Source organism: Apis mellifera, linkage group LG12 (assembly GCF_003254395.2).
Source record: "Apis mellifera strain DH4 linkage group LG12, Amel_HAv3.1, whole genome shotgun sequence".
Lineage (NCBI taxonomy): Eukaryota > Metazoa > Arthropoda > Insecta > Hymenoptera > Apidae > Apis > Apis mellifera.
This window is the reverse complement of record NC_037649.1, coordinates 6788751-6816242: the sequence shown is the minus strand read 5'-3', so window position 1 is coordinate 6816242 and position 27492 is coordinate 6788751. Positions and strand designations below refer to the sequence as shown.

Sequence of the window (27492 nt, the reverse complement as noted above, 5' to 3'; positions counted from 1 at the left end):
TCTCTTCTTGTCCTCACCAGGCAAGAAACGATACGATCGCGCTCGGATACATAAGGTTAGAGAAACCCAACTTGATTTGTAACATTTCTAATATAACGACGCTTAGCATCTTTCGTGCTATTCTTCGAATAATGAGATAACATAATCGTTGAAAATAAATCTGGAACTTTCTCCAGTTTCTTTCGAGTTCGAATTGCGTTCCTCCTTTTAAAATTTATCTTTTTTTCCTTTTTTTTTTTTTTTTTTTTTTTAGAAAACATAGATTATGTTATTTCAATATTCACTGACCTATACAAGGATTCGCTAAAAATTAAATACTTTCTAGCAACTTCTTATATATATATATATATATATATATATAAAAGAGGAAAAAAAAAAAGAGCAAAGCTACGTACAACGAGATAAAAGTGAGAATAATTTAAAAATAATATACATAATCATAATAGCCTAATATGTACAACTAAAAAGAGATGGCCAATCTTTTGTTATTACTTGCTTATTTCAGATTTCGAAACGAAACTCAGTCGAGGTTGCTGTGAAATTAGATTAAAATGGAGCGTTGTTTTATATATATATATAAAAGAAAAATCGTTTATAAATATAAATCTTCCCAATTAAATAAACGTCGAATACATTGTTAACGACGTTTATTATATTCGTAATAGAATGAAAAGAGGTCAACGAAATAAATAATTATCAACGACGAGGAATCCACAAAATGATACAAAATGCGATGCAACAAACCTCGAAACGTAGTAACGAAGTAAAAATTCTCATGAAAATGCAAGCAGTCTCAAGAGTCAGTACGATTCACGTAGCGCCCTTGAACAACAGCTTCCGGGTTGGCTGCGTATAATTATTATCAATCATTCCGTTGCTTCGTGTTTAATTAACGAACGATTTTTTTTCCTTTCTTTTTTTCTTTTTTTTTTTTTTTTTCTTTTTGTACTCGTCCACACAACTCGTCCACAACTCCGGATTATAATTAATACTTCTGATAGAACGCAACAATAAATAGAGCATGGCGCGACGCTGAAATGAAAAAAAAAAAAAAACGCCACGTTATTGAGAAATTAATGCCAACGTCTTCGACGAATCGATACAATTTGACTTGCAAAGTTTTCGTGTTGCTCGATCGAAAGAAATTGATTGGAAGCATTTTGATTTGATAAATACAAATTGTTATTCAATAATCTCTTTATACTCTTTGTACTTTCAATTGGCAAATTAAAATTAAAACCATTACTAATATTATTACTGAATAATATCGAGTTTAAATCGAAAGTTTAAAGAGTAAAAAGAATATAAAATATTTATAATTTTCACTCGAAACGTGAACTTTCATTGATCGAACACTTCTCAATTCTTCGATTGTTACAAATGTTTCTTCGATCGTTGCCGTCGATTAATCGAGTTAAATAAATATATAGAAGAATTAGCATTAATTTAATTTACCACGCACACTGACCATTTTGCTGTGTGTTGATTCTCTCTCTCTCTTTCTCTCTCTATGTCTATCTCTCTCTACGCTATCAAAAATTCTTCCAGGAATCTCGAGAAATTTTACAAATAGATCGTAAATCGAAACGTGTCACGTGCACGAACAACTGTCGATCTTTCTCTCTCTCTTTCTCTCCCTCTCTCTCTCTCCCCCTTTCGCCATCGTGATCAATCAATCTTTCATTCAACCATAGAACTTTTCGTATTGAATCGAAACGGAAGAATATATTAAGGTTCCCGCGCTCTTTTCTGCTCGCGTTCCAGCTGATACTTCTTGATGCAGTTTTTGTAAGGCACCGAGGGTGTCCAATAGCATCCAGATTCTCTGTACATGCAGATGCCGAAATCTTTTTGACACTCCTCGGGGCCTGGCCTGCTCTCCCACAGGCATTCCGTCCCGTCCGTGTTCTCCAAAGTTATACCTTTGATCCACCAAGGTGTGTAACGAACCTGAAATAAAAAGAGAGAGAAAAAAACAAAATGAACATAGGTTAAAATGTTCGAGAGAAAGGTGAAAAGTATTATCGTTTGATAAGTAATTCTATCATCTATCGTAAAATAAATTACATTTAACGTGCTTCTACGATAAATTCAGAACATTTTGAACGTTTTGAGCCAAGGATTCCATTAGAAAGTAGGATTGTCGAAATTTAACGTTTGGAGATATTTATTTCACTCTTTACTTCGATATAAACGAAATGTGTCGATGCACATGTGTAGAAATTGATTTATATTGATTCAAGAAATATGTTCAAGAATTTTTCAACACAAGAAAAAGGAAAAGAGATATAATAGCAGAATTTTTCCTCTCTCACTCACTTTGCACATACAACTGGAATGATATAAATGCCTGAAGCCCTTCCGCTGTCTGCTCGTCACAAAACGCCAAGGCATCGCTATTCCACACGATGATATATGCGCCTTATCACCGTAAATCACGCGCCCGCTCACAACGTACGTTTCTCCAAGTTTAAGCTGCGCTCCGCACATCGAGTCCGAGGACGCGGTCCATAAAATATTTTTCCTCAGCGCGGGATACGTTGTCTTGTTCGCCTGTAATAATAGGGTGACGATAAACGTTTTAAATCAAAACGCCGCGAACCGATCGTGAAAGAAAAATCGTCGGATTTACGAACCTTGAAGAATTTATTCACTTTCACGTTGTACGCAGTTTCGAATTCGTTCACGTTCGTCATCTTCTTCACTCTTACAAGAATGACTAGAGAAAGAATGGGAGAAAGAGAAAAAGTAGAGACAGGAGGAGAAGAAGAGGAATAAAATTAACATTTTTTTATCGCAATCGTATAATTAATCGTTCGAGTCGAGGATAGAACAGATCAAGATAAAAAAAACTATATACGATTTTGTTTTCTTTTGATAATCGGAAAAAATATTGCCTTCCAATTTTATAAATTTATAATGCAAAAGATAATCGCGCATTTTACTTTCGTTGCACAGAAGTCACGAAGATAGATACACGCATTTTACTCCTTTCGAAATGCGAAATTTCCTTACCGAAATCTGAATTGCAAAACAGCGTCTGAGGATGACTATTCATGCAAGAACAGGCCACGACCCTCCTTACTTGCGCCAATGATATCGCTACCACCAGCGCGTAAATCCAAAACCTTAATCTCCACCACATCTGCAAACAAACAAACAAAGGAGAAAAACTTGAAACTTGATTGGAAAGTTTTTTTTTTTTTTTCGAAAATTTAAACAAAAGCGAGATTCGACGTTTTATTTTATGACGAATAAATGCATCACGGCTCGAGTCGTATCAAGAATGACAGAGATACGGGATCGGAATCGGAGTTAATGTTTGCCAGAGATAAAAGTGAAAGGTGGAAATTCATTACGAGATAAGGGGCGAGCTAATGAAACGAATCTCCGTCGCGCGTAACAACATTGTAAAGAGATAAACGAAGAATTCTTTCTCGAGAAGGGGGAGGAGAATCGCTACCTAGCTTTCTCCCTCCATCCGTCTTCTGAAATCTGATTAACCGTATCCGAACGATCCGAGCCAGTTGTCATCCGTCCCAGAAACGGGATTATAACTTTATTCATCCTCCGTTCGACTCCACGGTTGAATCGAGGGAGGGAAGAAGAAGAAGAGTGTATACGCGATTTCGTTTTCGATGCGACGAATGGAAATCGTGTCTCACGATTTTCTAAACGCCGATTCTAAAACCCGATTGGCCCATCTAAATCTGGCATCTCGGCAACATAACCCATCCGCGAGTCTCGTTAATGTAAATTTATTCAATCCTCCTGGAGGAGGGGCAAGGGATTGTAATTCGTGCACGAATTGAATCGATGCGCGAAATTCTGCGAAAACTGATCGCAGATATCGACCAATTGTTTAACACGACGTCTCGAATAAGCAAGACAAAATTGCAATTTTGGACGAGAATAATAATATTAATATTAATATTAATAATCTGAGAATAAAATGGTTAACGAACTCGAGGGGATGAACTCATTGTAAAGATGTAATCTGAGAGTAGAAATTTTCGAAAGGTATTCTTCACATTGTGTCGTTGTGAGAGTGAAAACTACTTTCAACGATCGTTCATTCTCACTTCTGCTCATTACATGGGCATTTATACCCGCTCGCAAGAAATGATTCTTGAAAGTTTTACTTCATCCTAATATACATATTCGCGTATTTAAATCAACAATGTAGGATTAAAGAAAGATAGGCGAAATGGAAATATATGACGAATACACGAGTGGAAATAAATCGAGTTTACGCGAGATTCCATGAATTTCATTGATGGACTGACACTCGACGTCAAGTATAATGGGCAAGAGTCATCTTTGAACCGATAATAAACATTATAGAAGCGCTCGGCTATTCGGCCTAGTTTATGGACGTCAGCTGGACCAGAGATCTAAACATAGACGTAAAATAGTATAACCGAAGTCGAACGCGGACCAAAAATGCCGCGAGCCGTTTCACACAGTCAGATCTTATTGACGATACGTTTCCTTGGACTGGCGAGAATAGACCCGGTGGACGCAGCATAGAATCTAGGCATTCCTAACGGAACCGACCAGTTGCTGCAGAATTCCCTTCGGTAACTATACCGTGATTACCGGTATTCAATCGCGATGAACTTTCCAATAATTTCGATCCTGATTTTATCGTCCCAAGATTTATCGCTTTCTCCCTTCTAAAATCATAAATAATAGGATTCTACAAGAATATTAATTTTCTCTTTTCCCTTATGAAAGAAAAAAAAATTAAACTCTTTTAAAAGAGAAGAGATCTTAATTCTCGAGCAAGAGAAGTTGATTGATTATTTTACGAATGAAATAATTCTTGAGAAATTGCAATAAATGCATAAAGAAAAAAAGAAAGAAAGAAAAATTATAGCATTGAATATTGATACTAATTAAAAAATATTAAAAAATAATAGATAACAAAATAGAAAAATTTACAAAAGCATACGTACATTTTATATTCTAATATGAGGATGAAGAGGAAATTAAAATATTTGCGTTAAAAACGATATCAATGAACTTTATCGTCCTCAATGGAATTTGCATTGAACAATGCAATGATCGTTAGCGTGCATGGAGCAGCGACAATGGCCAACCGTGTACCACGTACGTACGTATAAGTAGCGAGTACATTACACTTGAAATCGCTACCAGACGTAATACCTCTACGCGATATTCTAAAATGCATTTTGAATAATGGATCAACAATTCATAGCTCAAGTTTGATCAACGCGTTCGAATACTCGTGGAAAGTATTCGATTTTTGACAGGGGACATAAAACAGGGACGTAAAACGCGGCATCGGAATATCAATCGCATCTTGCTGGATTCGACGAGCAATTTTGATACGAACGCGATCCACGCAATCATCGTTTAACACCGAGCCATCCGTCCATGGATTTATGCACCGTCATTGAATTTTTTTCGCGCGGTCAACGGATAAAAACTTTCGTTGCAAAAAGATCGTTTCGAAAAATTTATCGACCGTTCGACGACCAAGAGCTATCCTCTTCGTCGGTGTCGTGGAATGAATGGCGAATAATAAAGGCAATCCGACTGAATTGAACCACGTTGAAGCTTACGTTGGGGAGTCTGATAAAAGGCTCGATGGTGGTGCTTTTTTTTTTCTCTTTCTTTTCCGGCTAGTAGATTCGATTTTATTCACGCTCGTGTATATATATATATATATAAAACGTATTGTACAGTTTTATCACTCACGACGAGGGACCTGGATATTACGATATAATGACAAGGAGCAATTTTGCGTTTGACGGTCGTAAAACGCGTTTGATTATCGTAATTACGTAGGTAGTATTGGGTGTCTTAGAATTATTGCTATGAACTCGAGTGGTCGTACAATTTACGATAGAAATTTACGTACAATTTACGACTCGATCTTTCTCCTCTTTCGTTGCATAATCCAATTCTTTACCTTATATAAATTATCAGCAAAAAGGAGAAAAAAAAAAAAGAAAAGGAGAGGAAGAGAAAAAAGAAAACAAACAAACGTTAAATCAAATCAATTTCGAAACAATTACCAATGTAAACCTTCTTATATTTTTACAACGGAATAACATTTTCAAGTGTTCTCTCATTTTACGATAAATTTGAACATTTATTATTATATTCGGATAAGAATATCGCAGACGAATGGCGAACGATCAATCATCGTTAATTATAATCGAATCTTTGGAATCTTTCAAACAAATCTTTTTAAAAATAGCAATGACTCTACGAACAAGTAATCTTGTTAACACAAGATTACTTCGATCCATCAGTTTACAACCGATATTAAAATACGTATTATTTAAATTCAAAAACATTCTCCTTAAAAAATTCACGGACACGACGGTTAAAGAAACACGGCCGATTTGGGAGCGCAAAGTGGATGGGAAAATAATGGGCCATTTTATAATTACACGGAGCCACAGTCGGCAGCGCCCACACCCAAAACGATGACACCGGGTTGCGTTGCACCCGTCCGCCATGCATCGCCATGCAAAACGGATCGATCGGTCGACTGATGTCATACAGGCATTATTTTTTTTATTTCCTGTCCGCAATAACAAACACACTGATCGACCATGAATGGATCTCTCCGCGATCCTCCACGCCTCGTGTGACGCATCGCCGTGACGATTTGGTCCCACACGATTCGTCGCACGAATCACGACTTATTTCGCCTCGAATCGAGTTATGACGCCTCTCATTCCTGCGTAATTGCCCCACCAACCACTCCGGAACGATATATCGTATTGCGTTCATATATATATATAGGTCACAACATTCTGGTGTGAAACGAATATATTGCTCGTCACGCATCGAAAATGGATTCGATTTCGTCTTGCTCCAATTGGTGCAAAAGTGTTTCCTTCTTACCAACGCGCCAACGCGAGTGGTCACGTTACGTTACGTTAGAGATTTAGCAATTTCTGATTTCCGAAAACGCTGTTTTCTTTGATCGACGCTTCTGTTTCTGGGAACGGAATTTTCCTCCATGTTTTACGAAAGTTAACGGAAACGGAATTTATGCGACTCGTTAATTGAAAAAGAAGATTGCTTAGGGTTAACCATCATTGGTCGGGTGAAATTAAAAATCTTATTTGTCGTCTTCGGGTTCGACATCGGGGAAAACTGTACTCGATCGTAAAGTATCGAAAGTAACGTGTATCGACTCTTGAAACTCTTTTAACAGGATTAAGACGTTTCGAGATTTAACGCGACAAGATCAACGAGGGAGAATGTAAAAACGTTGGAAGACGATCGAATAATGCTCGAAGGTTGAATCGTATTTATTAATTCTTTTCCTTCTTCTATCTTTTTATTTTTATACGCGCAATTGGACTAACGTTCGATGCAAAACTAAGTAATTTACGATCGATAATTTCGAGTACGAGGATTTGCGATTGCACGGATGCAAATAAGTGTACAAGGCCGTGGCAATTAACCTTAAACTTCGAATAAAATTATACGGTGCGCCGGTTGAACGTAAATGAGAGCCGGCCCATGTTTGTACCCGTTACACCTCATACTTATGGTAATCTAACACGAGCATATAAGTGCGCATAAGTGTAATATTATAACTCTTCCGCAGTTTTATAGCAGCCGGAGCGTACAAGCGCGAGGATAAACCTCGAGACAAAACGTGCGCGCATTTACAGCGAGCGACGAATCGCTCGGAGGATTGCCATAACATGATGAAATTGCCGCGAACACGTGGTATAAATACCAATCGGCGAGCATACGATAATCACATTCACGTTTCTTTTCTCTCATTCACGCCTCGTTTACACCAACATCGAGCCGATGGATGCAATTTGCAAAATCACGACCAACCGTTCGACGACTCCACCATGCGCTACTTGCCGAAACTCTCGAAATATCACACGAAACTTCGTCAATTTTCTTATTTCCATTCCTATCTTCTCCAGAGAACGATTCCAAAAGCTCGAGAGATTTATCGAAGTTCGAATCGAGAAACCTTCGCACAATCGTTCCATCGTGTTAACAGCTATCGATTTCCCTTATCTGGAGCATTAAAATCGCAACACTCGTGACCTTTCACCACGCAACCTCGTCGAGGCCTCGTCCTGCGCCGATTTCACGTCGAGACCGAGCAGAGGATCGTTCCTTCCCCCTCGCAACGTTTATCGCTTTCGTATATCTTCATTAAGGCTTCGAAATGACGTTGTAACGGCGTGGAACAACCCGGCGTGATGATGTTTCGACGAGGGCCCCGGCCATCGAGAGAAATTCCTCGAGTCATCGTGGCATCGAAACAACAACGAAGCGGTGGCCAACGATCAAAGAAATGCTGTCATAATACCACCACGGTACACTGGCCGTGATTGCAGCGACACTAATGCATCCACCGCAGATCTTTATCTACGCGCTACGTGCCCACTTTCTCCGATCCCGCGCTTTCATTCGCTGGTTTCGACTTTCAGACTCGCTCGCCAACTACTCCCCAGTCGCGGAGATTAATGCCGTTTTTCACGATTGAACTTGGGCCGATTTTCTTCTCCTCTATTCATTTTTAAATGAAGGGAAGGGGGAAGGAAAGATTTATAATTTCTTTAGAGTGGAATATTTGAAGGAACGGAAGCGATGTTGTTGTGAGGAGGAGGAGGATGGGAAGAAATTTGTTTCAAAACTAGGAAGACGACAATCGGAATGGAACAGCCGGGCATTCTTGCAATTGTTTACACGGCACAGTGGGCGGATTTACGCGGCCGTTAGAACGCGTTCTCGACGAGTTCTTGAAGTTCTATATTACGTTACAAGTGACAGCAATGCTGGCGACACAAGCTCGTATCAAATATACCGAGGCGTGCATCGACTCACCAGTTTTGAGCGCGTGAAAATGTTGCGACAGTGTCTCCCAATCTCTCACCGTTCGTAATAACCGTGTTAATCCGCGCTTATGTCGGAAAATAAAAAGGAACAAATGAAAAAAGAGTATTCGAGTAGATTCGAGTAGGAATAGGAGAAGTTTTTTGCGTTTCTCCACTTAGATTTTTCTTGGAAAAATGTTATATTATGTTACATCGAATATCATTGACGTTGAAATACAAGAATGAATATATATACATTATATTTAAGATTTTATTACATTTGAAATGATTCTCATTCGAGGAACTTGTGAGAGTTTTAGATAAGTTTGAAATAAATATATCAAAATGATATTGAATTAATTGATGAAAGTACTTGGAATGGATTAGTGAGACATCTAACGAAATTAGTAAAAACTATTCGACAACGGAATGAACAATCAATAATAATAGAACGTTGCGAAGCAGTTTGGGAAAAAAATTGGAAATGGAAATTTTGTTAATGAAATTGTAAATAAATTATAAAAATAATCGTAATGATTTGTTTGAGCGCTACTGTTTTGTCGAATAGTTGGAAAATGCGGGATCCACCAGTTTACAAGATTCCGTTCTCACGAAACGAAAGAATATAATATGGTATATAAACTGTTATCCGAATAACAAGATGATAATATTGCGCTTAGCACGATGGAAATATATCAAAAATGCTTACTAAGTGATTTAAACGTGGAAACTTTTAAACGGTAAACGGAAGAGGCGTGGAATAGAACCTGTTCAATTAACATCTCGCCACGGTAACACGGATGAAAATGACACGAACCCATTAATACGTCGATAAACCATAATTCCTGGAGATTTATAGACCTAAATGTTTATTGAAGTATCCAGCCCGAATATCCTGTTTCCCAATATAAACTGTACCCCATTAAAAAGAGCTCGAAATATGTTTTCGTTTAAAGGGAGAAACGAACGAAGAATTTATTACGAGAATCGAATAGAACGATTGTTGTTTCCATTGTCAAGTGTCACGATTAATTATTCCTCGTTTTACGTATAAATGGATCGCGTAACGTTCGAACGAGTTATGTCTAGATTTAATGAACTTCTGGTCTCAAAGTGGCATATAAACACGTTGAAGCCGAGAACAATTGTTCTTTCTCGTTATCGTTACTAGAAGTCGTTATACTGGATTAGCGTTCTTGGAAATATTTCTGAAAATACGTTTGGTCTATTCTCGAATATCGAGGATAAAAATGTTTATTCAATTTTCTCGTTCCTGGAAAATTTCTCTGTAGGTATGCAAATTGAAATAAACAAAGAAGAAGAAAAAGAAGAAGAAGAAGAAGAAGAAGAAGAAGGAATACCACGCGAGAAATACAAAAGTTATTTTTCCTTCTTCTGATCAAAACGCAAATCTCGCGTTATTCACAACACCTTTGTTTCCTTGCGAGAAAAATGTGAAGAAAATATATTCGAGCGTGTTAATTCGTTGCCAATTTTGGAGCAGCCAGGCTGCCCACGAGTGGCTACGATGCGTGGCTAACCCGTATCTCGTTAAAATTTAATAACAACCCTTTAACGACGGGACGAGGGATTAGGCCTGTTGATCTCAATCGAGCGGGGAAGGAACGTTTGTCGTGACGAGGTTAAGGAATTTTTGCGATGGCCGCAAATTTCATCGAACAACGATTTTCCTCGCCATTTGCATATTTACATATTCATCAATTCAGCGTTACGTTTACACTGGCGCGACAATATAACCATCCTGACCGAATTTTTCTCAATGAAATCGTTCGGTGCACTGCTTTCGAACAGGATGCATCGATCACTTTCATCGATTATAATACGTTCAATAAAATTTCGCTGTAAACGTTTCGAAGAAACTTTCAATTTTCTCTTCGAATTTTATTTCTCTTTGAAACGTTCCAACGAGGAATAATAATAAAAATCTTTGACAACGATCCTATTTTCCACCGTCTCTTTCAAAAGTTTGAAATATATTCAAAGAAATTCAGAATTTCAGCTCAGAGTATCTGAGACTCTGACGTCGCGAAAGAAATCGCGAAAGTGTAAAACAAACATAAATACTGGCGTCAAAAAACAATAAGTCAGTCAGTGAGTCAGTGAGTCAGTCAGTCAGTCAGTGAGTGAGTGAGTCGCAGTAATGTCAGTAACACGCACAAGGAATGAGAGTAATGCAATTTCACGCACAACACTTCAAGTTTGTGTGGATAGCAATTAGCATCTCTGACAATCGAGCCGAGCCGAGTGGCACACACGTTTCAAACACGTTGTTTGAAAGTTCATCGTCGTATTTGCTGACCGAGCGTGCAATTAATGCGCGAAAAATGACATACAGCATCGGTGGATATACGTACGGGATTCCATGAAACGATGTAAATTGAAAACGCATGTGGAAAACATTTCCAAAGGATTCTCAGAATGCTTGGCAAGTATTTTTTTTGTTGCTATTAGAAGAGGCGTGAAACATTCACAAACAAATGTCGCGTAATGTTTGAAACGCTGTTCTTTTTGAAGGAACAATGCATCTCTTGGGTCAAATGTTACGATTACCATGAAATGTGACATCGATAATGTATAATACAAATCGGGGAATTTATCGGGGAAAATAAAATGCGCGATGCACGATGCACTTACGATGTTCCGCACGATCGATGAACCGAAACTCCTCGATTTCGCGCTTTCCGATCCTTTCTTCAAATTTTTCTACATTTTCGTTCGATAATTCAATCGCTCGAAATAATAATCGTAAATAAATTATCGCTGAGTTAAAAAAAGAAGAAGAAAAAAATACGAGAAGACGATAAAAATCGTCTCGGTTTCTTGGAATGGAATCGATCGATGAGATCATCCTCCATAAAGAAAGTATTAATCTATTTCGTCGCAGGAAATTATGTAATTGAAGTTTGAACGGATTATGCTTTAATAGATCCATATTTTTGTCTTCAGTAACAGAAAATAACAAATTTGCACGAACCTTGACAATTTCATTTATAAAAATCAGAGGATATATCCAGAAAGTAATAACATCGAGTTACGACCTCCTTTCACATCGTGCAACTTTCGTACTTCGGAGGGGGAAAAAGAAAAAAGAAAAAAGAAAAAAAAACAAATTATTCAAAATCATTTGAAAGCTCATCTCTATATGAAAATCATGCACGTATAAATATATATGTTCATAATATATTATCGAGACGATATTTCGCTCAACTACCAAACAATCGGATTCACATCCAACCGCGCTCACGTCCGTACGTGACCTAAGAGTCGAATAATGCGAACACAGAGAGCAACATTTTATTACAATCTAGATAAAAATACGAGGCGGGTAACGTCCAACCGTCTGCCATGCATCGGGTAACGAGATAAATCAGCGGTTTTCCTCGGAAACAGTCGAATCATTTATACGTTCTAAATTCGCATTTGTAAACCTCGGCTGGCGATCACGCCACGCACGTCCGGAGAAGTATTAATTACACGATCGATCGATCGATCATTCCGGTTCGAATTTCGTGAAAAACGCGCGCGAAATTTCAAATGCTCGAAACGAAAGATAAATCGTGCGATAATCGAGATGTCTCGAGAGAGAGAGAGAGAGACGAATGATTTAACAATTTTCCTAATCATTTGTGGCGGACAACGTCCAATTAATGAAAACGATTTAACGAATGGCTGCCGCTTGCTTCTTCGCGCATCCCAGAAGAAGAGAATATTACGAGCCGTGTTAGCAAGTGTTGCAAATTGATAATTGCAAACGAAGAGGTTAATAACGGAGAGCAACGTGACGCGTAATAAGCGGGAGGGGAGGCAATAGTACGTCAGAGTACGAATAATCGGTATAAATATCGCTCTTATCGTCATTATCCGACATCCCATCTAGAGGAGGAACTAGCTTCTTCTTTGATAAAATTGCGTGACTCATCCACGCCACGGAAATAATTCGAAATGCAAACAAATGGGACATAAATTGAACGTTCAACCTTTTCGCGGTTGGCGTGTTCGAGTATCATCGTTTGCCAATAAGTTTCAAAAAAATTGAAACACTCTTTGATCAGAGATTGCAATTCGATCTGGCAAAAGTATTCAAAGGAGATCGTTTTCGCACTAATTGTCGAAAATTGGAAACGATGATGTATCGAAATATATATATATTTTTATTCTCTTTGAAATTGCAATATTTTTGTTCGATCTTGGTGGAAATAAAAGCTTCATAAAACTTGTTGTATGTACATTTCGATCAAACGGGATAACAATATTTGCATTTCGATATTAAAAATTTGGAAAAATACCTCCACGAAAAGAGCTTAAAAAATTGTTTCTGAATAATTTTATGTAAATAAACGCAATAATTTGTTTAATTTCCTTTTACAATTTGTAAAAAAAGAAAATCGCTTGATATCAATTTATATAATATTCGTATTTCGACATTTTACGTTTCAGAAATTTTCGTGTAACGTAGTTACTCTTACTTTACACCAATTTTCGCGTTATACTGCGTTATAAATATTCGAAACGATCAGGAATTCTAAGAAAAATCAACATTCCCTTTCCCCCTCTCTTAGATGATGCCCATTCAAAATAAATATTGCTGAATGATACGCTACTACATCCCAGATACGTACACACACACACGCACACACACATATACGCGTAATATTCTCGCGACACTCACGATAATCCGCTACAACAGACTGTTAACAAATAGACGAATGAAAAAGAGAGAGAGAGACGCGCATATATCAACTTTCGTAACAGGAAAGAAAAATAACGTGACGTGAAAGTTGACACTGTCTCTTCTACGTATCGGGAACAACCTTTACACGTGATTGTATAACACTTGAATTAAACCAACTCACTCTGATTTCCTTAGAACGTAGTAGAACCACGAGCCACCTTACACTTGACCCACAGTTTGCGATTCTAAACTTGCGAACGGACAAAATGTCACGACATCCGAGTTCACTGGGTCACCGAAAAAGGGGGAAAAAAAAAAAAAGAAAAAAAGAAGAAGAAGAAGAGGAAGAAGAAAAATCGAATATTTATAATTTCACGCGAGATTAAAACGCGAGAGAAAACCGGATCACTTCCTATTCGATTTCTGATAACCCACGCGTTGATAAAGCGCGAGGAAAGGAAGGAATCCCGTCGAATGGAATGTTCTAAAAATAAACAGTCGCGGTTCGAAACGGAGCGGCCAGGTGGAAGCTTCTAAGACGCGCGTCAAAGCAGAACTGTCCCAGTTCCATCGTATTACCGCTATTATATTCCGCGGCCAGCATCCGTACATGCGTGTACGCATGAGCTGTGGGGCTCGTGCGCGCGGATCTTCCATCCGCGGCGTGCAAAAGCCACAACCGAGCCGAAAAAAGAAATACGGGGGAACGTACGTACGTACGTACGTGCGTGCGTGCGTGCGTGCGTGCGCCTATCTGAATTGCGATTAATCATAAATTTGGACCGGATTGCGTCATGTCGATGCGTAGTCGGAAGTGCAGCTTGCCCGAAATTGGCGATTACGTCGATTTATTCGTGGTATAAGAGGAATTATAGAATATGGAACAAACAGAAATTCCCTCGTCGATTTTCAGAGTCTGAGACGGATTACATATAGAAAATTTTTATCCATTCGAAGGATCGAAGATATTTTGAATTTTGAATTTTAATACTTGTGTTTGTACCTCGATTTATCTTTTATATCTCGTTTGCTAAAAAGAGAAGAATAGGAGAGAATTGGATTTGTATTTGGATCGACTCGTAAACGATGAATTCGACGGATTAAGGAAGAAAATTGATATCCAATGGAAATGTGGCAGAGATAAATTGCGAATAGCTCGTATAAATCATGTAATATTGACGAGATTATATTTTTTATAAATATCTATTACTGGAATTGAGTCATGATATAATAAGTATATTGATTATAATATAAATATCGATGATATTTGCATTATATGTTTAAATGGAACAATGGAAGTAACGTTGTATTGGTTTGCACGTACTTATCGTGACTGATAACACGTAGACTCCGCGCCAAGACTACACGTACAAACGTACGCATGTTAATCATCGAACAATCTCGTAATTTCGACCGTTTTATCACCGTTCCTATTCATTCAAATCGAACTGTCACGTGAAATCTATCTTGCCAAAAATAATAATTCGTAGAAAACAAATGGTCATCGTCCAATAACGTCCAATAAATATCGTAAACGGAAGAGAAAGTATTAAGATAATTTCTAATTGTGCGATTACTCTGCACAAAATACGTTTCCATACGATCATCTCTAAATTATTAGATACTTAGATAATTGCAAAAATTAATTTTATCACTTTTTTCAGATTCACACCAACCTTCTTCAAAAGGTTTCTTTTTCTTTCTTCTCCTTTTTCTTTTTTCCTCAAAGAATATATTCATCTCGTCGAGATTATTTCATTTCGACAAAACTCGAAAATTGCTGTCTTTAAATTAAAAAGAAAATTTCGGCACACAATGTGTCCCATTTTAATTATAATTATCCAATAAAATGCAGCCAAAAAAAAAAAAAAGAAAGAAATCCCGATACACACCGTTCGCGTGTTCGTAACGTGTTGCAAAGCGATATCGAGAGCGCCGATTCGCGGTCGTCGAGGACAGAGGAAAAAGAATCGACCTGGCACGGTTTCAAGCCCCGATGGCAGTGAATCTCCCTATGACCTTGCATAACTGCTTCACGGGGTCCGCTATTATTAATCTTGCGCGTAACATTACAATTTCGACGTGACGTTCCCGCGACGCAACTTTTGCTCGATCCATTCGAATCCAGATTCCCTCCACGCTCATTCATAAACCAATAAAAAAATTTTGAAAGAACGCGAGAATCCTTCGATTCGACGAGTCATTCTCTTTTTTCTTTTGACGATGATGAAGGAGAAAATTACATTATAAAATCTTCAATTTGGAACTCGTACTCCCCGATCTATCTACTGAACAAATTAGAGTAATGTTATGAATTATTATCCAAGCGAATGGATAATGGAAAAATGATCATTCCGTGTTCAAGAATAAATCTAAGAAAATGTTGACAACATTGACGAAGTTTAAAATTTAGCTCGAAATTCGATTGTATGCAGAGATCCATTTAATCCTGTCACGCAGGGAAAATTACTCCCATTTGACTTCGTCGAATCATTTTGATAACTTGCGTCGTGTTAAAATCATCATCCTCGTTCCAATTTCTCGCGTAACTTTCATCCGGGGATAAATTGTTAGTTTGCAAAACGTTTCATTATGATAATGAAAGGAATTAGGGTAATCACCGATTACGAACGGGGAAAGTGAGCGCCGATAAAAGGATCACTGCTCCGTTCGCGGTGTTCCTTCGTGAACGCGTATCTATATTTACGCCGTGACTCAATGTAAATAACTGGAAGGAACTGACGCGATACTGGTGGTCGACAATTTGCTCGTCAAATCGGCCGTTAATGCGACCAGATAACAATCCGCCACTCTTCATTCATTTCGATCGAGATGAAAGGGGGTAACCGAAAGGCTCTCGCGCATTAATTCGAAGATTCGCAAAGCAAATCGCGATGCGAGAGGCTTCGAAACAAGGCGGCGATATTCAACGGTATGATTCATTCCTTCGTCGATTCGAAGGAGGATTACGCGTTTCAGATTCCATCTCGCGGCCAATTATACGATTGTTGTAATCGCACTCTCTTCGAAAAGTGGATGGGGGGGGATCGATCAATCAGATAGAACAAATCGTTGATTAATTTTCAATCAACTGACTATTTAATTTAACGAAGAAAGAGGAGAAGAAGCAATGCGAATAAATTTTCTCTTTTTCGGAGAAGAGTTGTAATATTTTGTCGCGTATTTTATTTTTACAGCTGTACGTACGAAGATACAGAGAACGACTTCTCCTTTCAATTTTTGCGCGTATTTTTCTTTCTTATGTTAATGGAAAAAGATATTCGAAAAGAATATAAATACTCTTCGATTTATTCGTTAATTATTATCGTTGTTAAGTTAAACTTCCAAATACTCGATTCATTTTTCTCTCTCGTGGAAATATTCGTATAAAAATAACGAAGAATTACAATTATACTCTTTCGAGAAATTCTTTCTTCAAACGAAGAATAATTTTTCCACGATTGGATTATATTTCACTGTGGAACTAGAAAATTCTCGAGTGGATTGAGTACGATTCGTGTCAGACGCAAAGAGACATTCATTCTTCGGTTGCTCCGATTCTTATTCACAGTGAGAACGAATAATTTATAAGTTTCAAACGCAAAAATATAAAAACACGCGTCCGTCCAAGTTTTCGCATTTGTGAAAATAATCGGCTCGAGAAAGAAAAACGTCGTCTGGAGAGGATGGTAGGAGGGGAAACGCAAAGCTGGGGGGGAGGAGAGAAATCGATCGGCGAGAAAAATCGGCGAGAAGAGCCCGCCAAGCCTTCTCGAACCGCGCGAAATTGCGCGTAGTCGTCGTAAGAATTCGCGGAGGGGCTTAATAACGATAACCATATTCCCATCTTGTATGTAAATTGCGGTCGCTGAACAATGAAGGGGTAATTTTGTGGTCGGACCGAAGAGAATGGAAATTTTCGCTCGATTTAATCCTGGAAAGGATTCCGATGTTTCTTTCGAAACGAAACTTTTCTTTTTTCGTGAAACAACACTCGCTTGATAAATGATTTTTTTTTTTTTTTACAACAATCTGGAGGACAATAGCGGTTATCGCGACACATTAGCGACACGTTCTCGCGCACGACAGTTTTCCCTATATCATTATGCTAATTCGATAGTCGATTGAGAGGCAGGATCGCAGGAGATGTTTTGAGATATTGGATTAAATAACAATTGTGATAATCGTAGGTGATTGGAACGATCGAGATCGCGCGTATTTGATGGGATATATTTGTCAGAGTGTTTTGGATTTAGTAAATTAAGGGGCCAAAAATATAGGGCAGGCTAACGGTACAGAAATAAATGGGCAGCTATTTTCACGCGCGGGGAGAGAGAGAGAGAGAGAGAGAGAGGAAGAGAGGAGAGGGGGAGGAGAGAGAGAGAGAGAGAAAAAAGAAAAGAAAAATAAAAGTGTTTCAAAACAGGCCGTGGGTCACAAACCGCTGACACGGATTGTCTGTATCTATTTATAACCAGACAGGGGAAAAAATAACGCGGCTGACTGACGAATAGCTCTATCTTTGGTGCGAATCTGCTCTTCCAACAATTACAACGATGCACTTACGCGCGTGCCACGTTGAATCATTCTTTTGTACCTTTGTACAAGAGACTCCTTTCTCTCTCTCTCTCTCTTTTTTATTTTTTCGAATCACATTCGTTTCCATCGGTTGGACGATCGAATCGTTCGATTTACCCGTCTATTATTATCTTAAATTTTATCGTTTCGAGGAAGATCTATCTGTGATAATTATCTATTATTAGAATTAACTCGCCATTCTTTTTCTTTCGTCAAATAAAAGGACGTATCGTTATTTAGAGAATTATATATATATATATATATATATATATATCTTCTCCTTTCTTCTATCTATTGTTATCTTCGTAATCCGTTGGTAATACAGCCCTTGATACTTCGGGGAACAGATCAGTGTACCGGAAATGATCTATAATAGGATTACAGGCACGATTCTTCGTACAAGTCTTTCTACTTAAACAACGTCGATACCTCGAAGGCAAATATAAACGCGCGGAGGCAATCGATATGTACCCTCCCTCCTCCCTCCTTCCCCTGCTCCAACTACTGCCCACCCATCCAACTATCGACAACACCCTGTGAAAATAAGAGATGAAATCGCACACATCCGATTATCGCTTATACGCGCATTTCGAATTGGCGAATCCGAGTCGAGCGTGGGCAGCGCAGAGGAGAGGGAAAGAAATTCAAAGTTCGCTTTGACGCGCGTACACCATTTGCGTGGCACGATTTCACGGAACATCTGTCAAAAGAGAGCCGCAAATCGCCTCCTCCTCCTTCTTCATCTTCTTGTCCTTCACCCCGTGAAAGGAGCCGACTTCTCGAGATCTCCACCGCAACGAAATATCGCGACACGTTGACACGCGGAGGAATGTACGCGTTTGAGAAAGCTAAGCGTAGTTATTCCCTCTATAAGGGGCAATTAATTCTCAGCCTGTGGGGTTACAGCCATCCAGGGTCACAGTTTCAGGAAATCGAATTTATAGCTATTACAGGGACGCTAAATCTTCCTGTGTCGTTTGAGAACAGAGACTGGGAGGGAACGAACGGAATAGTGGTGAAACTTTTTGGCGTAAAATATTGACGTATATATATTCGTTACCACGATCAAGATCAAAATTGGCGTACAAGAATATCGATTAAGTTTACTTATAGTCTTGCTGTGAATTAAATTCTCAATTGCTCGACGAATAAGCTTCGAGTGTTATCGTGGCCATTTCTTGAATTTGTTTTACTCCAAAATTCACGCAGGAATTCAAGAGAAAAATTCTCTGATAAACTTTCATCGATTGAAACGAAATTTTCTTTTTGAATGTGAACATGAATATATTTTTCTCATCCGAATTGGTACCCAGAGAAAGAGAGAAAATATGGAGGATCTCGTCGAGAACGGGACAAGAAGTGTTCAACTACGAATCTATGGATCTAATTATCGAAACGCTTCCTGGAAAACGTTTCGATTCCCCGAAGCCGCGTCCCGAAGAAAGCGTTTTGTACGCGCGCGATTCTTCGCGAATCCTCCTCTCCACGATGAATGAGATTGCTGGCCGCTGAGTCATACCGGTCGTAGTAGCGGTGTGCCACGTTAAACCTGGTCCGCGAAAGAACGCGGCAGACGAACAGAGAGACAGAGAGAGAGAGAGAGGGAGATTGAGAAAAAAGGAAGCGACCGGGTGTATCCCGGTTGCAATACGCGAGTGAAATTTTAAAACGACTGCTCCTTTTATATATTCCACGCCAAGGTTTTACACCGCATAACTATACACCACCAACTTGTCGAACGTTAACTTACGACCGGCAATCGGTGCCAAGGCTGACTCGTCGACAATGATCCGCCGATACTTCAAAGACACTGTCCGACATTCGGGATAAAAAAAATTTCGATTCCTTTTTGCGCGTCCACCACGATCTCTGAATGCGAAATGGTAGTTCAACGCCTAGAGGGAGGGGGAGAGAAGAAGCACAAGTGGAGGAGGAATCGAAATTTAGTAAAGGGAGGAATTGGTGTTACCATCGGGTAAACCACTTTGTCACCCGATTACTCAGTACCGAGGAATGTTGAATAAACAATTTCTTTGAAGGGTACAAGGCCTCACAGCTTGGCAAAGAAAACCGCGCCTGATTTCGCATTCGTGTCGAATTCATGCGATTCACGTGAATTTTATACGAGGATGGAATATCTAACCGCTAGAAAATTTGGATTTATTAGAATAAATGCTCGTGTTCGCGTACGTATCCTTGTAACGTATTTCTTTTCTTTTCTTTTCTTTTTTAACGAGTATCGCGAGGTATAACTCGCAACAAACTCGTTTCGATCATTTAAAAATTGCAATTTTAATTGCAACGTGACTTCTTCAACGATGGCAGATTAAAAAAAAGAAAAGAAAAATCCGATCGATTCAATTTCACACCGATTTGACGGATCGGCCAGCAGCTCGATCATCGAAATGGAAAATGGAGTTGCTCACGTCTCGGTGCTCGCAACTCAATCGATTCAATCGTTCGTCAAATAATTTACGTTCAAGGAAAAGGGAATAGGTTCGGAATCGAATATATCTCGGAGAAATGAAGGCAGCACGTGCAAGTGTTGCCGTGGTCGTCCATTATCACGGCTTAATGCATTGGTCGTGCGTAATGCAATCGGTTCTTCGTGCCAAGGAATAATCGCGTGGCGTTAATTAAAGCTCGTGCACTCGATTATGTGCGCCACGTAACATGCACGGTCGTGGATAAACCCTGAGCGCGTGCGGGGACTCGCGAAGATGAAGATGATGAAGAAGAAGAAGAAGAAGAAGAAGAAAAAGAAGAAGAGAAAGAGGAGGAGGAGGAGGAGGAGGAGGAGGAGCAGGAGGAGGAGGAGAAGGAGGAGGAGGAGGAGGAGGAGGATTAAACGAAATAGGAGGCATGCCAGAAAGTGCATGACTAGACTGACCATATATTCGCGATGATGTAACAGGAGAAACCGCAGAGACCACACCCCGACGATGCCCCAGCCACGTGCTGTTTCGTAAGCTACCGAGTTTTAGGCAAGGCCATCGCGACCGAGAGAGATGCTCCCCATAAGCCACTTTCGAATAGTCGAATAATTCGTGTCCCATTTCGTTTATCGCGCACGGCCCAGCCTTTACAACGCGCGATAAATAAGATTTGCGACCTCTTATTATGCAGGTATTTCCAGACGTTTTACCGAGAAACGTTTAATGCACCTAGGTCGCTCAATAAGCGATATGTCTGTATCCTCTGGAACGAAGAAGAAACTCTTTTTACAAGAGAATAACATCATTGCTCGATGTAAACATTCGAGAGAGAATTATTTCGAAAAATAACCACGAAATATTATATTTACCGCGTAAAAATTTTTCACAAGTTATATAATTAGAAACAACGCGTTAATAAAAATTATTCCAAATTTATAAAAAAGAAAAAAAAGGAAAAAAAATATATAATCGTTACGTGCGTTACTTCGATAAATCAACAAGGATATAATTCCTGATCGAATGGAAATTTATCGCGAATACATCACGAACGATATATCATCGACGTTGGTTCGCCCAATGGCGAAAGGAACGAGAGGCAGCTTTGGAACGGAAGTTACGGCGGGGGTGTAATAACTCGTTTCATTAACTGACCTACGTTCGAGTTCATCGGGCAACTTCGTTACCATTAATCCCCCGGCCTTAGCGAGAACTGTCGAAGGTTCTTGAACCGGGAGGGAGCGCAATAATTACCTCGTGAGAAACGTGGCACCGTGGCGTCCACGCCGTTTCCGGGTGGAAAGAAGACCAAGTTTGTGGTCTCGTTTCAAGCCCGCCTCGTCGCTTGTCGCTCGTTAGCGCCGACAACGATCCGCGTGTCTCTCTCTCTCTCTCTCTCTCTCTCTCTCTCTCCGTATCTCGCGAGAGGGAACGGGAGCAATTGGGGCCAACTGTTTTCGCGCCGCCGAGTGTCGACTTCAATCGATCCCACGATCGATCGATCGTGGAAAACGGCAAACGAAGGAGAGGAATCGGAGAGGAATCCATCCGTTTTCGATTCGATTGATGAAAAAGGGAGGGAAGGTAAATATTAATATACGGGGGAGGGGAGGGAAGGGTGGTGCCGCGAGAATTGCACAGAAACTATCAATTTATGACTGGCGCCAGCGGCGCGCATTGGATAATGGCCAACGATGTAGGAACGTCGTTAATCACCGGCACAGCTCGGTTATTCGCTAAGTCGAAAATGCACGGATAGAAGGGGCCGGATAGAACGGGGTCGTGAAATAATACCGCAACTGAAAATAACGAACGGATGTGCCGCGGTGGTTTAATCCGCACAATCGTGCGCGCGTGTATATATAAATATTATACGAAAGGCGGATAAAAAGAACGAGCCTCTCTCTCTCTCTCTCTCTCTCTCTCTTTACCGTAATCAGTAACACGGGACAGGCATAAAGCAGCGTCATACAGGGCTCGTATAAATAACGAGAAAATTGCCAATAACTTCGAGACGTACCTTTCTCGTACGTACCCCGTTTCATCTCGAAAATAGTTGGCGATTTATCGTCCAGATTTCCAGATTACGCTATCTCGCCGAGAACGAGGGAAGAGAAAAAGAAAAAAAAGATTAGAAAGGAGAAGAGGAAGAGGAAGAAGAATGGATTCGGAATGGAGCTCCTGTGGCGTTATCGAAACGCAACGCTGTACACCCTGGATTCTGTTCTCCTATCCACGTACATGTACATGTATATATATATATATATATATATATATATATATATATACATATGGTTGGACACATGGCGCGCGTACGATCATGAGAACGGGCTGCTATAAATATTCGATTCGCTGCTCTAATCTGTCGGTGGACGAGGTTATACCGGGTCTTACCGGGTCTACCGGGGCCTGGTATTCCTCGAATGGAAATAAAACGCGTGTAGAGCAAAGGTGGGCAACGTGGACGGGCAACCATGCGAATACGCGGGCTTCGAGTATGCGCCGGTGCGTATGCACACAAGAGTGGCGTACGTATATAGTTAGATATACATAAGTGGAGACCGGCTGGTTGGCGCCACCAGGTCCTCTCCTCGGGTATATAGGTGTAACGCGTAATATCGCGTATGGGCCGATATGACCCGGGAATTATGTTCTTTTACGAGAGACGAAACCGAGGGTTATTATATATCTCTTCCTCCTATTGCGCGCACAATCTTTCTTAATCGGCGTATCGATGAGGCGACGACCACGACGACGACGACGACGACGGCGGCGGCGACGACGTGGGGAGGCCGGAAAGGATTTATACACGCGTGATGGGATAATACGTTTCGTGTTTGTACTTCGGATAAATCGATTCGGTCTAAATGAAAAGGTTCGACCGAGCCGTTCTCCGCTCGTTATTTCCGATGATGAAATATATACTTTGCGCGAGCTCGAGAGTGAAATGTTTATTTAAAAATATGCGTAAAGAGATAATTCGAAGCTTAAATATTCCTTCGACGGGTTTCACTTCTGATTTATCGATAATTAAATTCTTCCCGATCGTTTGGCGTGGCTGTCTATGATATACGATCCAACGTACATGCATTATTACGTTTTTCGATCGATTATCGATCAGTTATTTATTTATTTATTTATTTATTTATTTATTTATTTATTTGCAGATTTTTAGACGAAAAACACGTACACGTTCGATTTTGTACAGGTATAGCGTGTATAACTCCGTTATATAAACGCGAGAGGATCAATCGTTAATTCGATGCCTGCAGGTACTCACATTCCTCGATACGACGAGGGGCTCGTACACCAGAGTCAGAGTTCACGTTCTCGTATTTTCTGTCGTACGATTCATCGAAAATCGATTCCTCGGCAGCGTACTGAATTTAATTACACGGACATCGGTTTCGCCAATCGAATATCAAACTCTTCCATTTTACAATCTCCTCTTCCTTTTTTTTCGCTCGATGATGAACAAGAAAGATATACGAAATTCATATTTCGCTTTACGACTGATTAAAAAGAGGTGGGGCGGTCGAATTTTGGTGATTGGATATTGATCCGAGTCGTCGGACGTTTCGATATCCAATTTGAATTTATTATTTTCTTAATAAATCTCGTGTATTGAAAACGATGAATAGAAAGAGCGCACACGTACACGCACACACGCATCGAATCCTCTGCATCGAATCGATGAAAAGAGGTGAATTCGATTTAAAATATGCTCCCACGAAACGGCCAGGTCCTAGCCATGAATACGAAATTCCCTTTTCTTTTTTTCTCATATATATATATACCTTCGCACGCGGGTTGGGGAATAACAAAACTTAATGGATTGAAATGTATGCATACTATTCGAAATCCCGAGTATCACATTTTCTAATTTGATTTTCTACCACCTCGTTGACAGCAATTGCCAATAGAAATCCGACAGCATTAGCATTTCATTAACATAATTTAAGAAACTTTTTCGAATATACTTACTTAATACGTTAAGTGAGGTTCACGGTGAAAAATATCCACAAGATCAAATATGCTAAAACGAAATTTTTACCATCCTGTTATCTCGAAACACGAAAATATACGCTTCTTTCTTTTCTCGCGTGTTCAATCAATGATCAACGCGATCGTGTACCGCGAGATTTTCTTTCTTTTTTTTTTTTTTTTCTTTACGGAAAAACTCTCTTTCGAAAAATTTCACGATTCACGACGATTCCTCGCCAATTAATCCTCGTTTGCTCGATAAAACGGCCTTCTTACATCTTTCTATCATCGTAGAAACCATTCGCGGTTATCTGGATCGGCAAAATCGCAAAGAGCGAAGAGGGACGACGATCGGTTGGTCCTCGACTAATTAGTATCATGAATTATTCATATCAGGCGAGCTCGTGTCGTTCAAACAACATAACGATGATAAAATATAAAGTGAATGAAAAGGGCGAGCATTTCATTCGCGTGTAAGCGAGGAAATGGACAGATACAGTTTTCTTTTTTTTCACTCGCATCCGAGAAGCACGCGATAAAAAAAAAAGGAGGAACGTTTCGACGAGAGACGAACGGAATTAACGTAACGTCTTCATCTGTTCTTTTATTTCCGTGGTATTCGCTCAAGTTCTTCTCGCCACGAGTAACGCGCCAACGTGTTCACGTCTCTCCCGTCCTATTTAGATTTATCGTTTTATTTACACGCGCATGCGGCGCACACCGTTCGACAACAATATCCCGAAACGATCGCGTTTAACTTGCACGTATCTCGGTTGAAACGTAAAATCTAAAATTGTTGCCGGAGCGCGGAACACGTGAAAGTCGGGCACAAATGTTTGGAAACAGTCGGTCGAATCGATCGTTATGTACTTGATTAGAATCCGGATGTACGCGTGTACGAATGCATATACGTTTGTACACGAACGTGTGTGTGTATGCATGCATGTACGCGCACGATGAGGCGCGACTCTGCGTTTCCTCGTTGCACGATTAGCGAAGTTTATTTTGGCTCGCGAGCCAGTATGATGTCATCGTTTTGATTGCTAGTTCAATAAAGCGGCAAATATTAACTTCCAGGCGAATACATTCAAAGTGCACTTAGACTCGCGAAAATGATGTTATATGTCTACGCGATTAACGAATCTATCCATCATCCGATCATCAACAAGGGGAAATTTTATTCCACGCACAACGATTGTCGAAAAATCGATATAATAGATTTCCGTTATCGAACCACGTACCATTCGCCTCTTCGATTTCTACGGAGCGAATGGATCAATTTTAACCGTCCAACCAACAACACTTCCTTACACTTGTTGCATTCGAAAAGCACGCTATATACCATTATATACACACCTTCGACGATCGGGAACAATGGGGAAAAAGCGCGAGGGAGAACAAGAAAGTGTATACGAATACGAAAAAGAAGGGTAGAAGCGAGAAGCGTAACGCGTAAAAGGAAGGGAAAAAAAGGAATAAGAAAAGGTAAACACAACAGAAGAAAGAACAAGAGAACGCTCTCGAGTGTAACGTGAAAATCGCACACGCGGTATACCTTTCCTCGTGACCCCTGGTGGCAGATCCTTCCGCTTCTTTCCTCGCGCACTTTATACTTCCACACTCTACCTTTCTCTCCGTTATTCTCCTTGACCTCAAACGGGTGCAATTATTCTTCGAAATTCTTGACAGGATAGCACGATAGAGATCTCCAACGAGACCTTCCGTCGATCCAAGCGCCGCCGTGTTCCGCGTGATTTGATTCGCAGCACAGCACCGCGCCGCGGAAACCGAATTCGAACCGGCGAAGAATGAATCTCTCTCGTGCTGCTTTTTTCCTTCCTCCCCCCCCCGCGATAACAACGCGATCCCTGTCGACTTGCGCCGGGTCGAAAGCGCGCGATCAATCAGGATCCGACTCTGGAGGAGAGACTGGACTGGAATTATTTTCACGTGTGTTTATCGATCGGCGCGCACGTATAGTACGCGCGCGACAGAGCGGACCGTTCGCGCGCGAGCTTCGAAAAGCAATGCAAGCGCGAACGACACGGGAGCCTCTCGTTCCTTCCTACGTTCTTACGTCGATCTCGCTGCTGCGTCTGTCTCCCTTCCTTTCGATCGTCCCTCTCTCTCTCTCTCCCTCTCTCTCCCTCCCTTTTTCTCCTACCCCTCTATCCTCCTCGCTCGCGCTCAATCATACCTGTCCTCCGTCTCTGTCCCCATTTCTGACTTTTACCTTTCTCTCTCCATCCCACTGTATCGATCCCCCCCCCCTCCGTCACTCCTTCTCTCTTTCTCCGCTCCACGCTACTTTGCCCGCTTCAAGCGTGTTACGCTCTTTTTCTCTCTTTCGAGCTCAATGATCTTTTTTCATACCTATTCCCACTCTTTCCTCTTATTTCTTTCGTTTATTCCTTTCCTCTCTCTCTCTCTCTTATTTTCACGTTACATCCCATCGTCCCAGCTTTCCTCGTGTCCTTGCTCTCCACCGTACACCTCTCTCGATCGCTCTCTCTCTCTCTCTTTCTCTCTCTCTCTCCTTCTATCTCGTTTCACGTCTTACGCTATATCTCCGTCCCGCATTTTCATTATCGTTCATCCCGTCTCTGTCCGTACGATCCTCCCAACCCCCACCACTCGAGTTTTCTCCCTTCCAACTTCCCTCATCCCCCACTTTATCGGTGTATACCTTTGCTCGCTTTGCGTCTCCTGCCGGCCACCCACAGTCCTCCATCTCTCTCTCTCACGCACACTCTTTCTCTCTCCGTCTCTCTCTATCGCACCGTTTCACCGGTGTACGCTTCGCCTACTCTCTCTCCGTTTCTCACTCTCTTTCTCTCTCTTTCTCCCTCGTGTTTCGAGCATCGTCGATCTACATTTTTCTTGGCCGTTTGCCCTCCTTCTCCCTCACGAGTGCATCCTATCTGGGATTCGCCGAAACGTGCTCGCGGGGGTTCCGCTCATCACC

The 27492-nt window shown here is 40.4% G+C and overlaps 2 protein-coding genes across 4 annotated transcripts in view; one reads left to right on the top strand and one right to left on the bottom strand.

The window, feature by feature from the left end:
• LOC551737 (synapsin) overlaps nt 1-27492 on the top strand; it is a 49084-nt gene that overhangs the window by 8163 nt on the left and 13429 nt on the right. The gene's annotated exons all lie outside the window — the stretch shown is intronic.
• On the bottom strand, nt 203-26651 carry LOC100576956 (metalloproteinase inhibitor 3). 2 transcript variants are annotated; one of them, XM_006562251.3, is made up of 5 exons: nt 26083-26651; nt 3016-3145; nt 2637-2719; nt 2320-2553; nt 203-1950 (listed from the first exon to the last, which is right to left on the bottom strand). In XM_006562251.3, exons 2-5 carry the CDS (start codon nt 3143-3145, stop codon nt 1729-1731), a joined length of 669 nt encoding a protein of 222 aa, XP_006562314.1. In that variant the 5' UTR covers nt 26083-26651; the 3' UTR covers nt 203-1728. The 2 variants fall into 2 exon arrangements, with proteins under 2 accessions (XP_006562314.1, XP_003250045.1); XM_003249997.4 differs by lacking the exon at nt 26083-26651 and adding an exon at nt 13715-14109.